The sequence below is a fragment of the Microcaecilia unicolor genome, chromosome 2, assembly GCF_901765095.1.
Source record: "Microcaecilia unicolor chromosome 2, aMicUni1.1, whole genome shotgun sequence".
NCBI lineage: Eukaryota > Metazoa > Chordata > Amphibia > Gymnophiona > Siphonopidae > Microcaecilia > Microcaecilia unicolor.
In genome coordinates, this window is record NC_044032.1 from 442,176,938 (window position 1) to 442,195,098 (window position 18,161).

The 18,161-nt window shown below is 42.3% G+C and overlaps 2 protein-coding genes across 3 annotated transcripts in view; one reads left to right on the forward strand and one right to left on the reverse strand.

Moving 5' to 3' along the window:
• Nucleotides 1-18,161, reverse strand: part of LOC115461208 (dedicator of cytokinesis protein 2-like) — a 1,592,043-nt gene that overhangs the window by 700,941 nt on the left and 872,941 nt on the right.
• Nucleotides 1-18,161, forward strand: part of LOC115461207 — a 431,974-nt gene that overhangs the window by 98,563 nt on the left and 315,250 nt on the right. The window contains exon 3 of one of the 2 annotated variants that reach the window (XM_030190875.1): nucleotides 5,173-6,097. The exons of the other annotated variant lie outside the window; for it this stretch is intronic. Within the exon in view, the coding sequence (XP_030046735.1) occupies nucleotides 5,173-5,269 (97 nt within the window). The 3' untranslated portion in view covers nucleotides 5,270-6,097. Of the gene's footprint in view, nucleotides 1-5,172; nucleotides 6,098-18,161 lie in introns of those variants that run through there. 2 annotated transcript variants of the gene reach the window in all.

The following is an 18,161-nucleotide window of genomic DNA, read 5'->3' on the forward strand; positions in this document are numbered from 1 at the left end:
GCTGTGAGTGAATACACCTGTTTACCTTTTTCTGTTGGCCCCAGAACGTTTTTTGATCCCTGCTTGGTTTCTGCTGTGGGTTTTTTTAGTTTCCTTGGCCACTTCGTCGTTCCTGCTGTGCCCTTGTACATGGTGGTTCTCTTCTCCATCCTCCCTCCCTCCCCCATTGATGTCCACGCCCCCTCCTTCCCTCCCTATTGGCTGCATTACGTCCTCCTTCAATTTCCACGCCCCCTCCCCTCCCTATTGGCTGCATTACGTCCTCCTCCGATTTCCACGCCCCCTCCCCTCCCTATTGGCTGCATTACGTCCTTCTCCGATTTCCACGCCCCCTCCCTATTGGCTGCATTACATCTTCCTCCGTTTTCCACGCCCCCTCCCCTCCCTATTGGCTGCATTACGTCCTCCTCAAATTTCCACGCCCCCTCCTTCTCTCCTTATTGGCTGCATTACGTCCTCCTTCGTTTTCCACGCCCCCTCCCCTCCCTATTGGCTGCATTATGTCCTCCTCCGATTTCCACGCCCCTCCTCCCCTCCCTATTGGCTGCATTACGTCCTCCTCCAATTTCCACGCCCCCTCCTTCCCTCCCTATTGGCTGCATTACATCCTCCTTCATTTTCCACGCCTCCTCCCCTCCCTATTGGCTGCATTATGTCCTCCTCCGATTTCCATGCCCCCTCCTTCCCTCCCTTTTGGCTGCATTACGTCCTCCTCCAATTTCCACGCCCCCTCCTTCCCTCCCTATTGGCTGCATTACGTTCGGTACAGGAGCTGCTGGTGGAGGCGGGGTTTGGAGTGTTGCTCCTTGAATGTTCGGTCTCTACTGCGCATTTGCGGTGAGTACGGTCACTCGCAATTTATATGTTTGATAGGTCATCAAATAAAACAAAGCCCTCTGTAGGCTTTGGCACTGAATTTCCATTTTTTTTTTAAAGCTGGCCACTGCATGCCCGGTTAAGTCAATATTCAACTTGCCATGGGCTAGCACATAACAATAGGACAGCTATTTATGCGGTCCTATTTATGTGCAAAACATAGCCGGTTAGCTTTGAATATTGGGAGCTAACCGGACTCCGCTCCAGAAACATCCATGGAATGCCCTTGATGTAGCTGGCTTCCACTTTGGCGCTAACCGGTCATTTTCAGCGGTACTAACTTGTTATGTGGAAATGAAAATGACCAGATAGCCACAAACAGGAGAGTTAACCGGTTGGCGGACGTTTCTGGCCGGTTAATTCACTTTGAATATCGGCTGGATCATTTTAAAAAATCTGCTGGTTATTAGTTTCATGGCGTGTCCTCTTGTTTTTGTGTTTCTTGACAGGTTAATCAACCATTCCCTATTTAACTATTTCACCCTGCTCCTAATTTTATAAACCTTTATCATGTTCCCTCTATTCTCTTTTCTCCAAGCTGAAAAGCCCTCACCGGTAGTCTCTTTTTAGCTTCTCTTCATAAGGGAGGTGTGCCGTTCTCTTTTTCATTTTCAGAGATGCCAAATTACCCGTTTCCAGGGAGATCTTTTGGGACACTCATGGATTTCTGGCCACCTCATCCTGCTGCATTATGGGACTTGCAGCATTATGGGGCGTGTCCTCTTGTTTTTGTGTTTCTTGACAGGTTTAATCAACCATTCCCTATTTAACTATTTCACCCTGCTCCTAATTTTATAAACCTTTATCATGTTCCCTCTATTCTCTTTTCTCCAAGCTGAGAAGCCCTCACCGGTAGTCTCTTTTTAGCTTCTCTTCATAAGGGAGGTGTGCCATTCTCTTTTTCATTTTCAGAGATGCCAAATTACCCATTTCCAGGGAGATCTTTTGGGACACTCATGGATTTCTGGCCACCTCATCCTGCTGCATTATGGGACTTGCATCACTGATTTCAATGGGCAGGATCAGGTATTACATCCCAAAGCAGTGTGGGATTTGTAAGTTGAAAACCACGAATGGAACTGAAACTGGATCACTTGGCATCTATGAGCTTTTGTCACGCTTTTCTAAACATTTTATAATTGCACTTTATCCTTTTTGAGATGGAATAACAAAAACTGCACACAGTACACAAGGTGTAGATGCATCAAGAACCTAAAGGTGATACTAATATTCTTAGTTTGGTTCTCCAGACCTTTTTGGATAATACTTAACATTCAGTTTGCTCTTTAGCAGGTATGGCATACTGGGCTAAACATTCCTATGTCTTATTCACAATGAGTCCAAGATCTTTTCCTTGAGTGGTGACTCCTACCAGCACTTTATGCCTATAGTTGGGATTAGTTTTCCCTATGTGCATCACTTTGCACTCATCCACATTAGGGGGTATGTTTAGGAAGGCACGTTTTAAGTGCGTTAGCATTTTAAACATGCGTTAATGGTTGATGTGTGTTAAACCCTAATGTGCCCATAGGAATGTATCGGTACGTTTGTGTTTAACGCGCCTTAACTTTAAAGGCACATTAAAAATGCTAATGTGCCTTAGTAAACATACCCCTAAATGTCATCTACCATTCAGACACCTAAGGGGCAATTATATAAAGGGAACTAAAAGTTAGGCTCCCAAAACTTTTATTGTTACAATTCCATTTCTAGCCTTTCTTCTTTCACTAACATATCTGAATAAAGTCTTGTCATCTCTCTTTACATCTCTAGCCATAATTCAGGATTCCTCTCTTTTGGAATTTTCTAGATCCTCTGATGAGCCTCTGTTCTTTTGTCCACCCTCATTGACCACAACTCTTCTTCGTCCTCTAAAAAATACTTCTAGGCTCCTCTTATCTTCTTTTGTTATGGATTCCCAGAACCCTGAGGATTCTAGTCTGGAAATGCCTCCCAAGCTTCCAACTTTCACAGAACAAGCTCTTCTATAAGCTGCCATAATTCAAGTCCTTTTTCTTCTAAAGGTAGTTCACTCCAATTTAACACTCCAGTGGGCACACTTCTTGCTTGTGACTTCAACCCTGAAAAGCCACTATCTACAGACTCCACCCTACTTTCTATCCTGCAACACAAAAGAGATGACACAAATACTCCCTTTTTCTTTTACTCCAGAGCCCTTTTCTGGACTGGAACTTAAGAGTCTACACTCCTCATGACTTTAGACTCCTTACCACATGGCTTGAAACTTCTTTTTTTGACCACCAAGTCTGCTTCTATGAGGCAGACAAGAGGCAAAATACCCCTTGGCTCCAAGAATACCATCATTCATAGACTCATTGGCCTCATTATTCCTCTACTAGCTACAGTACAACCCTTTTGTGTAGAGCCAACTACAACATTCACTCCCCTCTCTAATATGTCATACCTACTGACAGGCCAATGAGAACACCTTCCACATACCAATTCATAGTGATCTGGATAAAGATATTCAAATAACTAGATTTGAGTCTTAAAGTACTATTTTGGCCACTTTCCTTAATCAGAGATCACTTCATTTACGAGCACTCTCTGCGTTCTGTTGCTTAACCACTTACTCATGTACTTTCCGTTGACAGAGATATTATCATCTTAATCATTATTATAACTCACAAAGTCATTATAAATATTACTCATTAGTGACTCAGCAAGCTGACATGTACAAATTACTGACTTTTAAGACGTAAGACAAAAACCTATGACCAGGAATGCACCAAGCCAGCTGTTATAGGCTGCTGACTATCTGCATTGCTGTGGGTTGTCATGCCAACCACTTGTGGTTCCATGGAAAATAACAGGTTGATGTGTTATTTCAGGATCTTAGTGTAGACCATGAAGAATGCTGGTAATGTATAACTTCTACTGTTATCCATTTTCAAATACTTTCTTTGATCTCTAACTTTTCCTTTACCTCAAAGGCTCAATTCCAAGATTTCCCAAATCCAGTGCAAAATGGTTCAAAACCACCAAAACAGATAATTATACCAGTACATATGGAAATAAATGTGGCCCTATGAAGATTTCTAAGCATGTTATTTTTAAATCATTTTACATTTTGGGGGCAATTCTCTAACTGGGCACTTCCAATTAGGTGCCCAGATTGTGCATCATAAGAGCTTATTCTATAATGGAATGTAGATGCCTACTTTCCATTATAGAATACCAGCATAACTAGGTACTAACATGCCTAGGTGCAACAATGATGCACGTACCTTACAGTGACCTGTTGGTTAGGCATGTAAGTGGGAGTCCCGCCTATGCTGTACCATGCTCCGACCCTGTATATGCTCCCTTGCAAATACCTACTTTGTAAGTTAAGGGGGTATTTGCAGAAAAACACTTAGATACCATGCTAGCATTTACACACATGCAAAGACATCAATGTGAGCACCAAGGTTAAAGAACTGCCCTGTTTATGACTCAGGGGTCGATATTTAGACAGCGGGAGGTAGCCAGGCTACCTTCTGTGATCAGCGCTGAGCCCCGATATTCAATGCTAGGCTGTTTCCGGTGACTGGCTTTGAATATCCAGTTTATTTTTGGCCAATTCCAACTTAACCGGCCAAGCTGATATTCAGTGCTGGCCTGTTAAGTTTGAATTGGCCAAAGATATTCCAGGTATTGACACTGCCATATTTGGCCACCAAACTTGGCCAGCAATGTTCTGAACATCGGCAGATATCCGGTTATATAACGTGATACAACTGGCTATCTGCTAGGTGTTAACCAACAATATTCAGTGGGAGACAGCCAGCTATCTCCTGCTGAAAATCACCGGATAGCTGGCTAAGTACCATGCTGTTCGTGGTTGGTTAAATGGTTATGGTTTTGAATATCAACCAATGAATTATTATTGTATTAATCATATAGAAGGTAATTCAAGCCCAGTTTCAAATTTACTTAGATTTCCAACAGTTGCCAAATCAGTAGTCATCATGCAGGGTTGCTTAAAAGATGATAAGCATTTAGAATGGAACCTATGCTACTCACACTTTCTGATGATATGGGTTTGTGATAGAAAACAGGTACTGGGTTGCTGGTTTTCTTCAGTCTTTCAGTACTGTTAGGCTCGGTGAAACATTGGCTGCTTCTTGCCATCTTTTATAGGTAGAATTTATTTCAGAAAGGATTCAATTTGTGAGGTTGCAGGAATTAGAGTCTAATTCAGCATTTATGAAAGGGGGGGGGGAGGAATGTCAGTGTTCTCCATTGCCTCCTGTTTTGATTAATATAACATTTATTCCTGGACATGGTTTTTAGGGCCCTGGGTGTGACAGTATATACCTCTGGTGGTGTGATCCAGATTTTCATCCAGCATGGATCTTCTTGGGAAACTACCTTACAGTTGTTTGGGTGATTTATAAATACAGTAGAGGAATAGACTGCTGCCCGTCAATTAAAACTGAACAAGAAGAGGACTAAAGAAAGCCAAGAAATCCTGTCAATCCTTTAAGAAAAAAGACCCATCTTTTTGCAGTGACTTTTAATATGTGTTAGTTCTGGTGAACTTTTCAGCAACAACAGTTAATTACAATTTTTATTTCTTAAGTTTTAGTCACCTCTGCTTTCGTCTATAGCTCTCAAAAGTTAAGCTTTGGGTGTGTCTGTTTTCTGTTGAACCTGGGATCTGTCATGTCACTCGATGGAGTTCTGTGTTCTTTTCTTTTTATGTATTTGTGGCATTTTGTAAATTGCTTAGACATGGGATTTCCCAGGATTTGGCGATTCATCAAATCATTACTTTAGGATGACCTGCTCATTTGGCCTGATAGTTGCTAGCAGTTTAGCACAGGAAGAATGAGAAATACCTTACTGTATAAAGTAAAAAATCTAGAAGTCCTCTTGTATTCCACCCTTTCACCGGAAAATCAAATGGAGACAGTGCTAAAGACATTCTCAGTGTATTTGACGTTGATGGGGTTGTGCGCACTGTTTCAAACTTCTTCCCCTCCAAGGATTGTTCCTCTCCTACCGATTTAGAATCCAGCTTAACGCTGGGTTCTGCCTGTATCTCTGCTTCCTAGCTGGAAAATGCTGATGCTGCTTCATCGCGACCTTCCCCCGCTGAGCAGAGTCCTCCACGGGTGTCATCGCACGGGGGCTCCAGCGCACACCACGGGTCCAACGCTGGCATAGGAGGCGGAATCCGAAGATCTGGGCTAAGCAAGATGTCGACCTCAAGCTGAGGTAGTGGGTCTCCTTCCACCACTACCTCCAGCAGCGAGGAATCTTGCCCTGAGATTCATCCAGTTGCAGTGTAGCGGTCCATCGGTCCGAACCTCGGTGCAGCAGGTGTTGCGGGGCCAACTCGCTGCTTACCCCTCCTCTTAGGCATACAGGTAAGAAGAACGCTTACACTAGGAAAAAGATTGGGGTAGGAGAGAGAGACGCTTCCTGTGTTCTCTTCAAGACGCCATCTTGTTCCCTCGCATTATTTTTTTGTTCACCGATTTTTGTTTTAGCACTATTTGTAGAATTTGGTCCTAGCTGTTTGATTGCTTCATGGCAGTTAATAAAATTTCTCATTGGACCAAGATAAAGCTAAGCAAAAATTTCTGTTCTTCATGAACTTTGAAGAATATTTTTCTTTTACAGAGGTGCCAAGGGACCTAAATACAGAGTAGTAGGGTTGCTGCATTGGTCCAATTTGATGTATATAAATAAAGGTTAATAAATTAGCTATAGTGATGCCTCTTTATTATGTTAACAATATATCTGTGGCCAATGCATGAGGTATGTCTAGATTAGTAGTAGTAGTTAATCCAAAAAAATTGGTATCCCCTACAATTTCTTTAGATATGCAAAGAATTGAGGGGCTTTTGTGCTAAAGGTGCGGTAAACAGTTAGGGATGAATTCTATATATGGTGCAAAAAAAAAAATCATCGCTGAAAAAACCGCCACACTTAGTGCTATTCTATAAACCTCACCTAAAGTTAGGTGTGGTTTATAGAATATGAGTAGCACATTTACGCCAACTAAAACCTGGTGTAAATTCCCACACCTGAGTGGAGGAGTAGCCTAGTGGTTAGTGCAGAGGACTTTGATCCTGCGGAACTGGGTTGGATTCCCACTGCAGCTCCTTGTGACTCTGGTCAAGTCACTTAACCCACCATTTCCCCAGGTACAAATAAGTACCTGTATATACTATGTAAACTGCTTTGAATGTAGTTGCAAAAAACACAGAAAGGCAGTATATCAAGTCCCAATCCATATCCTTTCCCTTTCCTAAGGCACAGATCAGGCATATTCTATAAAATGCATGCAATTTTTAGGAATGCCCATGCCCTTCCCATGACCTTGCCCCCTTGTAAGATCCACGTGTTAGCATTTATGCGCACCACTTTACAGAATATGCTTAGAAATTCTAATTAGTGCCAGTTAGTGCCAATAATTGCTTGTCAGTGGGCAATTATTGGCGCTGCTTGGCTTGCTAACCAATTAAGTTGCATGCATAACTTTAGGAACCATATACAGAATCTGGGGGTTAGTGTGGGTTTTATCGTAAGCACCAGCCCATCCTAATGCCTAGCATGAGTTAAAACATTCAGTGCAGTAAAAGTCCAGTGCTAACTGCATAGTGCGGGATGGGGCAAGCAGAGGCGTAGCTAGATGGGTCTCCAAGGGAGCGGCTGCTCCCCCAAACGGACTTTTGACAGCGACAGTGCCTATTTTCAAGCAATCTGTCATGTTTAAAATATGTGCTGGCGCTGTCAGCAGTCCGCTCCCCCCTTGCCATCAACCTGGCTACGCTTCTGGGGGCAGGGACTGGGTAGGGTATGGGCGGACATTGGGCAGGGTCTTCAATGCAGTCAGCATGTAGTAGGTAGCGTGCGCTATCAAATATGCCGTCAATGTGGGTTCACCTAATGCCACCTCAGTAGGCGGTGTTGGATGCATCTGCGCTCATATGCTTAAAATGAACGCACATTAGAGGACTGGTCTGTGCAGAAACTGCAGGGGGAATGCTGGATACAAGTCCAACAGCTACTGCAGAGCCTTGCACTTAAGACACAGAGCTTTGGGCTGTTAACCCATTTTAAATGAACATGCCTCAGTGTGCATTAGTGAGAATGCTGTTTGGTAGGAGTAGGGTAAGAAAACTGAGAGAAGCCAAAAGCAGAGTCTGTACTGTAGCTAGCGGAAAACTATATTGGGTAGTGAGTGCATAGAAATAAAAGGTCAACAAACAAGCTTTTTATTGAAAGAATTTAATACACCAGTAATTATTTGGTAGTTAGGCATTAACTCTGTGTTAGCCAGTTAGCTTGCTTTATTCATAACACACTTGATGGTTAGCATTTTTAGGCCCATGCTCCTCTGTGCCAGACCACCTCAGAGAAAAATTCTTGAAAATTAAATAATGCACAATTTAGTGAGCGGAAACAGGAAAAATACTGCAACACCCTTTAACGCATTTGTGCAGTAGCCTGTTTTCGCATGCTAACCATATGTCAAGGGCTTAACATCCTTTTAAGGGGCATAAATCCTTTGAATATTGGGACCATGCAATTTCTAACACATTTTAGTTTGGTGTTCTATGAACTCAGGTTTAAAAGAAAAGAGCCTCTTTCCTCATTCAGGTTGCCGTATATAACAAGGCATTTGTAAAGATTAATGTGGAAATACTACAGTAAATTTTCATAAGATGCTTGCAAAATGATATGAGTAGTTTCAAGTCTGTGTGGGGCACATGTGTGAGGGTATTTAATGGCAGTGGAGGGGTTTCTAGGTTTTGTGTGGTCTATGTATGTGAGTGCTTATGGGGTGTATGTATGAGTGAGGGGGAAGGCAGGTGTGGTTTTGAGAGGCTTGTGGAGCCGGCTAAGGGGCACCTCATAAAGATTGGACTGACTTTTATGTGGTCTTATTTATGTGGTTACCTTGGCTGGTTAAGTGCTGATTATCGGCTTTGAGACAGGTGCTAACTGGACATTTTCAGCTCTACTAACTAGTTAAGTGCCACTGAAAATTACTCTGAACAAACAATTTAACTGGCCAGGAGCCATTTCTGAATATCGACCCATATGTGTCTAATTTTGTGTGTGTGGGTGTGGGGGGGGGGGGGGGGGGGGGGAGAGAGGCAGGGCAGTTGTGTGTATATGGGCCAAGTGTGTAAGGGGAGTGGAGACTGGGTACAGAAGTTCTGAGAGAAGAGGACATTTCTCTGGTAAGTGAACACTATTTTGCTTTGTGCTTTGGGAACTTAAAAATTGGGGTTTAAAGGAGGAATTGTAGGTTAGTGATAGGCAAAATAAAAATATAAAAAGCAAATAATCAACTAATCTCCATAGTCTTTTCCACCTAGTTTTAAAACTTTGTACCACAGCATTAACAGAATCTAGCAGGCACTGCAGGATCTAGTTAGTATTAATGGGGAATAAAAGACAGAGAGAGAAAGAGGGAAAAGCAAGCAGGACCTAGTTTAGTATTAAAGGGGTATAAAAAGAGAGAGAGAGAAAAGCAAGCATTATTAAGTAGTTACCGTGGAGGGGCATAATTGAACGGGGCGCCCAAGTTTTCCTGAGGGCGTCCTCACAGGACGCCTTCAGGAAGGGGCGTGGAAACCTGTATTATCGAAACAAGATGGGCATCCATCTTTCATTTCGATAATACGGTCAGGGACGCCCAAATCTTAACATTTTAGGTCAAGCTCAGAGATGGTCGTCCTTAGAGATTGTCGTCCCCGGTTTTCAGCAATAATGGAAACCGAGGAGGCCCATCTCAGAAATGACCAAATCCAAGCCATTTAGTCATGGGAGGAGCCAGCATTCATAGTGCACTGGTCCCCCTGACATGCTAGGACACCAACCGGGCACCCTAGGGGGCAATGAAGAGGACTTCAGAAATTGCTCCCAGGTGCATAGCTCCCTTACCTTGGGTGCTGAGCCCCCCCAAAACTCACTACCCACAACTGTACAACACTACCACAGCCCTAAGGGGTTCTGGTGAGCACCTACATGTGGGTACAGTGGGTTTCTGGTGGGTTTTGAAGGGCTCACATTTACCACCACAAGTGTAAAAGGTACGGGAGGGATGGGCCTGGGTCCGCCTGCCTGAAGTGCACTGCAGTACCCACTAAAACTGCTCCAGGGACCTGCATACTGCTGTCAGGGAGCTGGGTATGACATTTGAGGCTGGCAAAATATATTTTTTTAAATTTTGTTTGGGTGGGAGGGGGTTAGTGACCACTGGGGAGTAAGGGAGGTCATCCCCGATTCCCTCCGGTGGTCATCCCCGATTCCCTCCTTTGGTATCCCTGATTCCCTCCGGTGGTCAATCTGGTCAGTTCAGGCACCTTTTTGAGGCTTGGTTGCAGAAAAACAGGACAGGTAAAGTCATACAAGTGCTTGTCAGGGACGCCCTTTTTTTCCATTATGGGTCGAGGACGTCCATGTGATAGATACGCCCAAGTCTCGCCTTCGCTACTCCTCCGATATGCACCCTTGAAGTTTAGCCATCCCTGCGACAGAAAGCAGTTGGGGACATCCAAAATTGGCTTTCGATTATACTGATTTGGACGACCCTGGGGGGAAGGACTGCCCAATCTTCCAATTTGTGTCAAAAGATGGGCATCCTTCTCTTTCGAAAATGATCCTGAAAGTCAACATGGATTTAGTGAAGGGAATCTTGCCTCACCAATCTACTACATTTCTTTGAAGGGGTGAACAAACATGTGGATAAAGGTGAGCTGGTTGATATTGTATTTGGATTTTCAGAAGGCGTTTAACAAAGTACCTCATGAAAGACTCCAGGGGAAATTGGAGAGTCATGGGATAGGAGGTAGTGTTCTACTGTGGATTAAAAACTGGTTTAAAAGATAGAAACAGAGAGTAGGGTTAAATGGACAGTATTCTCAATGGAGAAGGGTAGTTAGTGGGGTTCCCCAGGGCTCTGTGCTGGGACCCGCTGCTTTTTAACATATCTATAAATGACATAGAGATGGGAGTAACTAGTGAGGGTAATTAAATTGCTGTTGACACAAAGTTATTCAGTCGTTAAATCGCAGGATGGATTGTGAAAAATTACAAGAGGACCTTACGAGACTGGGCGGTCTAAATGGCAGATGACGTTAATGTGAGCAAGTGCAAAGTGATGCATGTGGGAAAGAGGAACCTGAATTATAGCTGCGTTCATACCAAAGTTCCACGTTAGGAGTTAAGGACCAAGAAAGGGATCTAGGTGTTGTTGTTGATGATATGTTGAAACCTTCTGCTCAGTGTGCTGCTGCGGCTAAGAAAGCAAATAGAATGTTAGGTATTATTAGGAAAGGAATGGAAAACAAAATGAGAATGTTATAATGCCTTTGTATCACTCCATGGTGCGATCGCACTCGAATATTGTGTTCAATTCTGGTCGCCGCATCTCAAAAAGATATAGTGGAATTAGAAAAGGCTACAGAGAAGGGCGACGAAATGCTAAGGGATGGGACGACTTTCAACTATGAGGAAAGGCTTAAAGTACTAGGGCTCTTCAGCTGGTGAAAAGGCGGCTGAGGGGAGATATGATAGAGGTCTATAAAATAATGAGTGGAAGTTGAAAGGGTAGATGTGAAGCGTCTGTTTACACTTTCAAAAATACTAGGACTAGGGGCATGCGATGAAGCTACAATGTAGTAAATTTAAAACGAATCAGAGAAATGTTTTCTTCAATCAACGTGTAATTAAACTCTGGAATTCCTTGCCAGAGAATGTGGTAAAGTGGTTAGCTTAGCGGCGTTTTAAAAAAGGTTTAGATGGCTTCCTAAAGGAACAGTCCATAGACCATTATTAAATGGACTTGGGGAAAATCCACTATTTCTGGGTTAAGCAGTATAAAATGTTTTTTTTTACTTTTTTGGAATCTTGCCAGTTATTTGTGACCTGGATTGGCCACTGTTGGAAACAGGATGCTGGGTTTGATGGACCTTTGGTCTTTCCCAGTATGGCAATACTTATGTACTTTGTTAGAGGTTTTGGGTAACCTTGCTCAGTTGTTCAGGATTTTTTCTGCTTTCTTGTTGTGAGCTAAGGTACATGGCCGGAGGAAGAGGGATTTGGAATGAAACAATGACGAATTGTTATGTTTTTCCAAAATACTGACCCCAATGTTTCTGGTTATCAAACTGATCTAAGATATTAGAGAAGATATTCTCATTTTTAGAAACTGGTGACTTTGCATCCCCTCCGTGGAAAGTTATTTTGTCTACAGACAGATAGAGACCTCTTTTACATCATTATTTCTAAAGTCATATGTTTGAAAGAATGAAAAGTAGATAAAACATGCAGAGGCATGACTTCAGAAATGCTTTCCAACATAGATTTATAGAAAGGGTGCTGGGTTTCTTATATTACATTTTGAGAGCATGCTAGGACTCATTATGGTTTTTCCAGTTGTCAAAATACATTGATTCCTTTGTGTCCTGATTTTATTAAGACTGGAAAAGAGGAAATAAAGTTGTTTCAGAATAAAATATTTTATTTGAAAGCGTTATTTTGGTGTTGGAGAGAGAGGTGGGAGCAGGGTTGTTGGGTATGTGGGGACAGGTGAGGGTATGTGGCAGGATGTTTCTGTGTGTGTGGTGTGTATGAGTCTTAGGCGAGTGTAAAATTGTGTGAAGTGATTGTGCATGTTGGTTGTTATTTTGAGAGTTTGGATTTATATGTGTGGGGGCTCTTTTAGGAGGTATGGATGTGGGTACAGGTCAGAGGTGAGCAGCCATGGCGGTATGGGGTGTGGAAGTAAGTATGGTGTGGGACATGGATGTTATGTATATGGCATGCGTATATTCTAATTATTGGCAATTAGTGCCAGTAATTGCATGTTATTGCCCAGTTATCGGTGCTGGTGGCTTGTCCAAATTTGCATGTGCAACTCAAAGCGCCGTATACAGAATCCACTTCACTGGCTTCCTATCCGTTTCCGCACACAGTTCAAACTCCTCTTATTGACCTATAAGTGCATTCACTCTGCAGCTCCTCAGTACCTCTCCACTCTCATCGCTCCCTACATACCTCCCCGGGAACTCTGTTCACTGGGTAAATCTCTCTTATCTGCACCCTTCTCCTCCACCGCTAACTCCAGACTCCGTTCCTTTTATCTTGCTGCACCATATGCCTGGAATAGACTTCCTGAGCAGACTTCCTGAGCCGGTACGTCAAGCTCCATCTCTGGCCGTTCTTCAAATCTAAACTAAAAGCCCACCTTTTTATGCTGCTTTTAACTCTTTAATCCTTATTCACTTGTTCAGAACCCTTATTTTATCATCCTCACCTTAATATTCCTTATCTCTTGTTTGTCCTTTTTGCTGTCCTAATTAGATTGTAAGCTCTGTTTCTTCATGTTCAAGTGTACAGCGCTGCGTGCGTCTAGTAGCGCTATAGAAATGATAAGTAGTAGTAGTAGGGAATTTCCAATAGAGAGGTTTCAACTAAGGTGGAAAGATAGTCAGGAATGTTTAAGAGTAGAACACAACAAACGTTGCAAATTATCCCTGTCAACTTCTAAGTGGATTGCAGATGCAAGGAAAAAAAACATTACAAAGTATTTGTATACAAATACTAGAATCCTAAAAAATAATATAGAAGTTTAGCGCTAAATGAAGAGGTAGATATAATAGGTATCTCAGAAACCTGATGGAAGAAGAACAATCAATGGGACACTGGGTTACCAGGGTACAAATTATATTGCAATGATAGGGTGAACCAAATTGGAGGGGGAATTACGCTGTATATTAAAGAAGGAGTTGAGTCAAATAAAATAAAAATTCTGCATGAAACAGACAGCAACGTGAAATCCTTATGGATAGAAATTCTATGTGTGAAGGGAAAGAATATATGTGTAGGGCTATACTACCGTTCACCAGGCCAGAATGATCAGACAGATGAAGATATGTTAATAGAAATTAGAAAATCTATCAAATTTGGCAATAGGATAATAATGGGTGATTTTTTGTCAATTACCAAGCAATGTCACCAAGGGTAGAGAGGACAGAACCAAAGATATAACAACAAACAACTCTTTTCCACTCTAGGGACAGAATAGACTTGCTTACCACGTCGTAAATGTGGGGGAAAAAAAAGACCTCAGTTCAGAAAGAGCTCCGATGTGCAGCACAGAGCTGTTCAAAGCAGGAAATATATTAATCATAGGTCACAGAAAAAAAATCCACTTTATTAAAGCAACAGTCAAATTCCAAACCCCAAGAAGGCACATGGAGGAGAAACAATCCTGTCACAAAAGCTATCTTCTTAGCAGCAAATGCATAAATTCACCTGCCATTAAAAAGTTATCATAATTTGTAATCCACATATTAGTGTCTAAATTACTTAGCTTATCTTGCTGAAGAGGTCCAAATTACCCCAGTATTGACTGGTGAGATGCCACATCAGGGAGTGCTAGGGAGGTAAAATTCCTGGACGTAATAAATGACTGCTTCTTGGAGCAACTGGTCCAGGAACTGACAGGAGGGGGAGGGGGGGAACTATTTTAGATCTAGTCCTTAGTGAAATGCAGGAATTAGTACAAGAGGTAACGGTGTTGGGACTTCTTGGAAACAGTGTTCATAACATAATCAAATTTGACTTAATAACTGGATTAGTGGTTCAATCTTTAATTCTTTCTAGGATCGATTATTGTAATAGTGTTTTTTCAGTCTGTACCAAAGCATTATTACATAGTTTGCAGATAATACAGAATACAGCAGCCAGGCTGATTTATTCTCTGGATCAATTTGATTCAGTTACATCATATTTGTTAGAAATGCATTGGCTGCCAGTGGAGTTGTGGGTGCAGTTTAAACTCGGAATTCTTGTATTTAGGATATTACATGGTGAGGCCCCTTATTATCTTGTAAAAAATGTTAATATTTCCCCCCCCCCCCCTGTTGAACAATAGCATAATAAATTCTCTATAGATGGGAGAAAAAAAGGAACAGCAAAAAACCAACTGAACAAAAAAACCCAGCACCGAAAAAGAACTACTAATAAAAATGGGGGAAGAAGAAAAATGGAACAAGGGGGTCATTTTACAAAGGCATGCCAAAACCTGGCCTGCAGCAGTGTAGGTGTGTGTTGTTGGCATGCTCTGGACCCTTATTGTACCGCATCTGGTAAAAAGGATTATTTTAATGGGCCAGAAAATGGACGTGTGGCAAAATGAGAACCAGTGCGTGACCATTTTCGGCCTGAGACCTTAGCACCACCCATTGACTTAGCAGTAAGGTCTCACGTGCTAACCGGGTGGTAAGCATGCAGTGCATACCAACTGCCGTTTACCGCTAGGTAGGCGCCCCATGGTAGAAAATAGAAAATATTTTCTACAACGTGTTTTTGGCATGCATCAAATTCGGAATTACTGCCCAGGCACGCAGTAGCCGGGTGGTAATGCCGCTTTGGTGTGCGTCATAGGCCCTTGCGTGCCTTAGTAAAATGGCTCCAATGTGCATTAGCATAAACCAAGCAAGCAGTGGGAAGAATGGGCAGGACATCTAAAGTGACCAGAATATCAAAAAGTGAAGTCCTCCTCATAGTTTCTCAATAACCACCGTCGAGTCTTAGCTTAGTCAAGGTTATTCCGATCCACTTGTTTTCAAAAGCTGCTCCAGAACCAGTGATATCAGAAGTAAGTTTGATTTTATATCAGGCTGTCTAAATGAACTGTTTTATTTTACAAAAGCAATATTGGTGCTTATGTGCCTTTATAAACTTGGCTCCCAGATCTAGCCACAACAGTGTGTGCACACCTATTGAAAAAATTATGTGCATACACCACAACTCCACCTGTACTCCACCCAAAACACATCCTGCAAATGCCTGCACTTAGACTGCATAAAGGTAGGCACAGTCTATCTGCATATTTTTATGCACATACGCAGTTACATGTCCAGCAAGGTCGCCAGAGTTGAATCTGGAACACTGGCATACTTAGGGGCTCATTTTCAAAACAGAAAAATGCTCAAAAATCGGCAGATGGACTTTTTTGCCAAACTGTCCAAATCACTATTTTCAAAACCCATTTTAAAGATGTTTTTCTCTGCAGTGCATCCAAATCACAAGGGGGCATATTGGGGTGGGATTTGGGCATTCCCAAAACTTGGACGCTTTTCTGCCATAATGGAACAAAGCAAAAATGTCCAGGGCTAAAAGTTAGACGTTTTGATCTAGACCTGTTTCAATCACTACTAAGTTACAAAAAGGTGCCCTAAATGACCACTAGAGGGAATTACGGCATGACCCCCCCTTACTTTCCCAGCGGTCAAGACCCCCTCCCACCCCCAAAGATGTGAAAGAAACAGTATATACCAGCTTCTATGACAGCTTCAGATATTATGGCCAGTCCTTTTAGAGCTCCAAACAGGTCACTAAAGTAGCCTAGTGGTTAATGCAGTGCACTATGGAGAAGGGGACCTAGGCCCATATCCCACTCTAACTTACACTTGTGGTAGAAAGTATGAGCCCTCCAAAACTCACTGTACCCACATATATGTGACACCTGCATCTTTATTTAGGAACTTAAGTTATAATTATAAATTTAGACCTGCCATTCCTTCACCTAGATTCATGAGCCTAGTGCTGAAAATCAGTATCAAGTTCATAACTTTTTTTTCTCCCACCTTAAATCCTTCCCTGTTGCCACCTGCATGTTATGCTCCTAAATTTATGAGTTCAGTGGAATTTTGAGTATAAATTTAGGAACTCAGCCCTAGTAAATTTTCAAGGAGGTCAATTTAGGACCATAATTCTCAAGTTAGGAGCATAAGGGGGTGGGGGGGGGGGGTTGTTATCAATATGGACTACCATTAAGACAAGTTATTTTAGCACAAGTCATGCTGTTTTAGTACATGGTTCCATTTTATCTAATCTAATATGGACGTTTCTATTCTGCTTTAACTAAATAAGCTCCAGGCAGATCACAATCAAAATAAAATGGGACACATTCCATTGAGTTACATTAATTTACATATAACACAAATGCTCCTTGCTCCATACTCAAGGGCCCTTCAAATATAAGCCTTAATCATCCTCCTAAATACAGAATAACAGGTAATATGTTGGATATCTCTTGGTAATTTGTTCTGTAGCTCCGGACCTCTTCCTACTAAAGATCTATTCCTAGTAACAGCCTTTCAGCACACCAAAACTGGGATTATATTAAGCCTCACTTTCTGAATGGAGCAAAGTATTCTAGTTGCTGTATAAGGAGAGACCATATTATTTATTTATTGTATTTGTACCCCACATTTTCCCACCTTTTTGCAGGCTCAATGTGGCTTACAGAGTATGGAAAATGAAAACGTCGTTACATGATTTGAAAGAACAAAAACAGTCAATCATAAGCTGAGGTGAAAGAGGAATTCAGATGGAAAGGTGTTAGGTAAGGTCGTGTGAGAGGTGTTGTAGGTGCCTTATGTAGTTTGCGGAATGATATGTTTCATTGAGGGTGACTTTTGTAGGCTCTGTTGAAGAGATGTGTTGTCAGAGCTTTGCGAAAGCTTGTTAGATTGGTTATGGTTTTCAGGGCCATGGGTAGTGCGTTCCAATATTGTGTGCTTTTGTACGCAAAGGTGGTAGCATATGCCTGTTTGTATTTCATTCCTTTACAGCTGGGGAAGTTCAGGTTGAGGAATCTGCGGGCTGATTTTTTGGCATTCCTGGGCGGTAGGTCCACTAGGTTTAGCATATAGAGTGGGGCATCTGCATGAATGATTTTGTGTACAGTTGTGCAGATCTTGAACTCAATACGTTCCTTGAGCGAGAGCCAGTGCAGTTTCTCTCTAAGGGGTTTCGCACTTTCGTATTTAGGTGTTCCAAAAATGAGTCTGGCGGCGGTGTTCTGGGCTGTCTGGAGTTTCTTGATGGTCTGTTCTTTGCAGCCTGCGTACAGAGCGTTACAGTAGTCCAAGTGGCTTATTACTAGTGACTGTACTAGGGTGCGGAAGATGTTTCTTGGGAAGAAAGGTTTTATTCTTTTGAGTTTCCACATCGATTGGAACATTTTTTTCGTCGTGTTCTTCGTGTGGGTGTCGAGAGTGAGGTTTCGGTCAATTGTGACTCCAAGGATTTTCAGATTTTCTGAGATAGGAAGTGTGCAGTAGGGTGTGGTTATGGTAGGGTAGTTGTTTGTATTGTATTGGAAGGTGAGAACTAGACATTGAGTTTTTTCTGCGTTGAGTTTTAGCTTGACTGAGTCCGCCCAAGAGTGCATAGTCTGGAAACTCTGGTTGATCTTGTTGGTTATTTCATTTAAGTCGCTTTTGAACGGGATATGGATC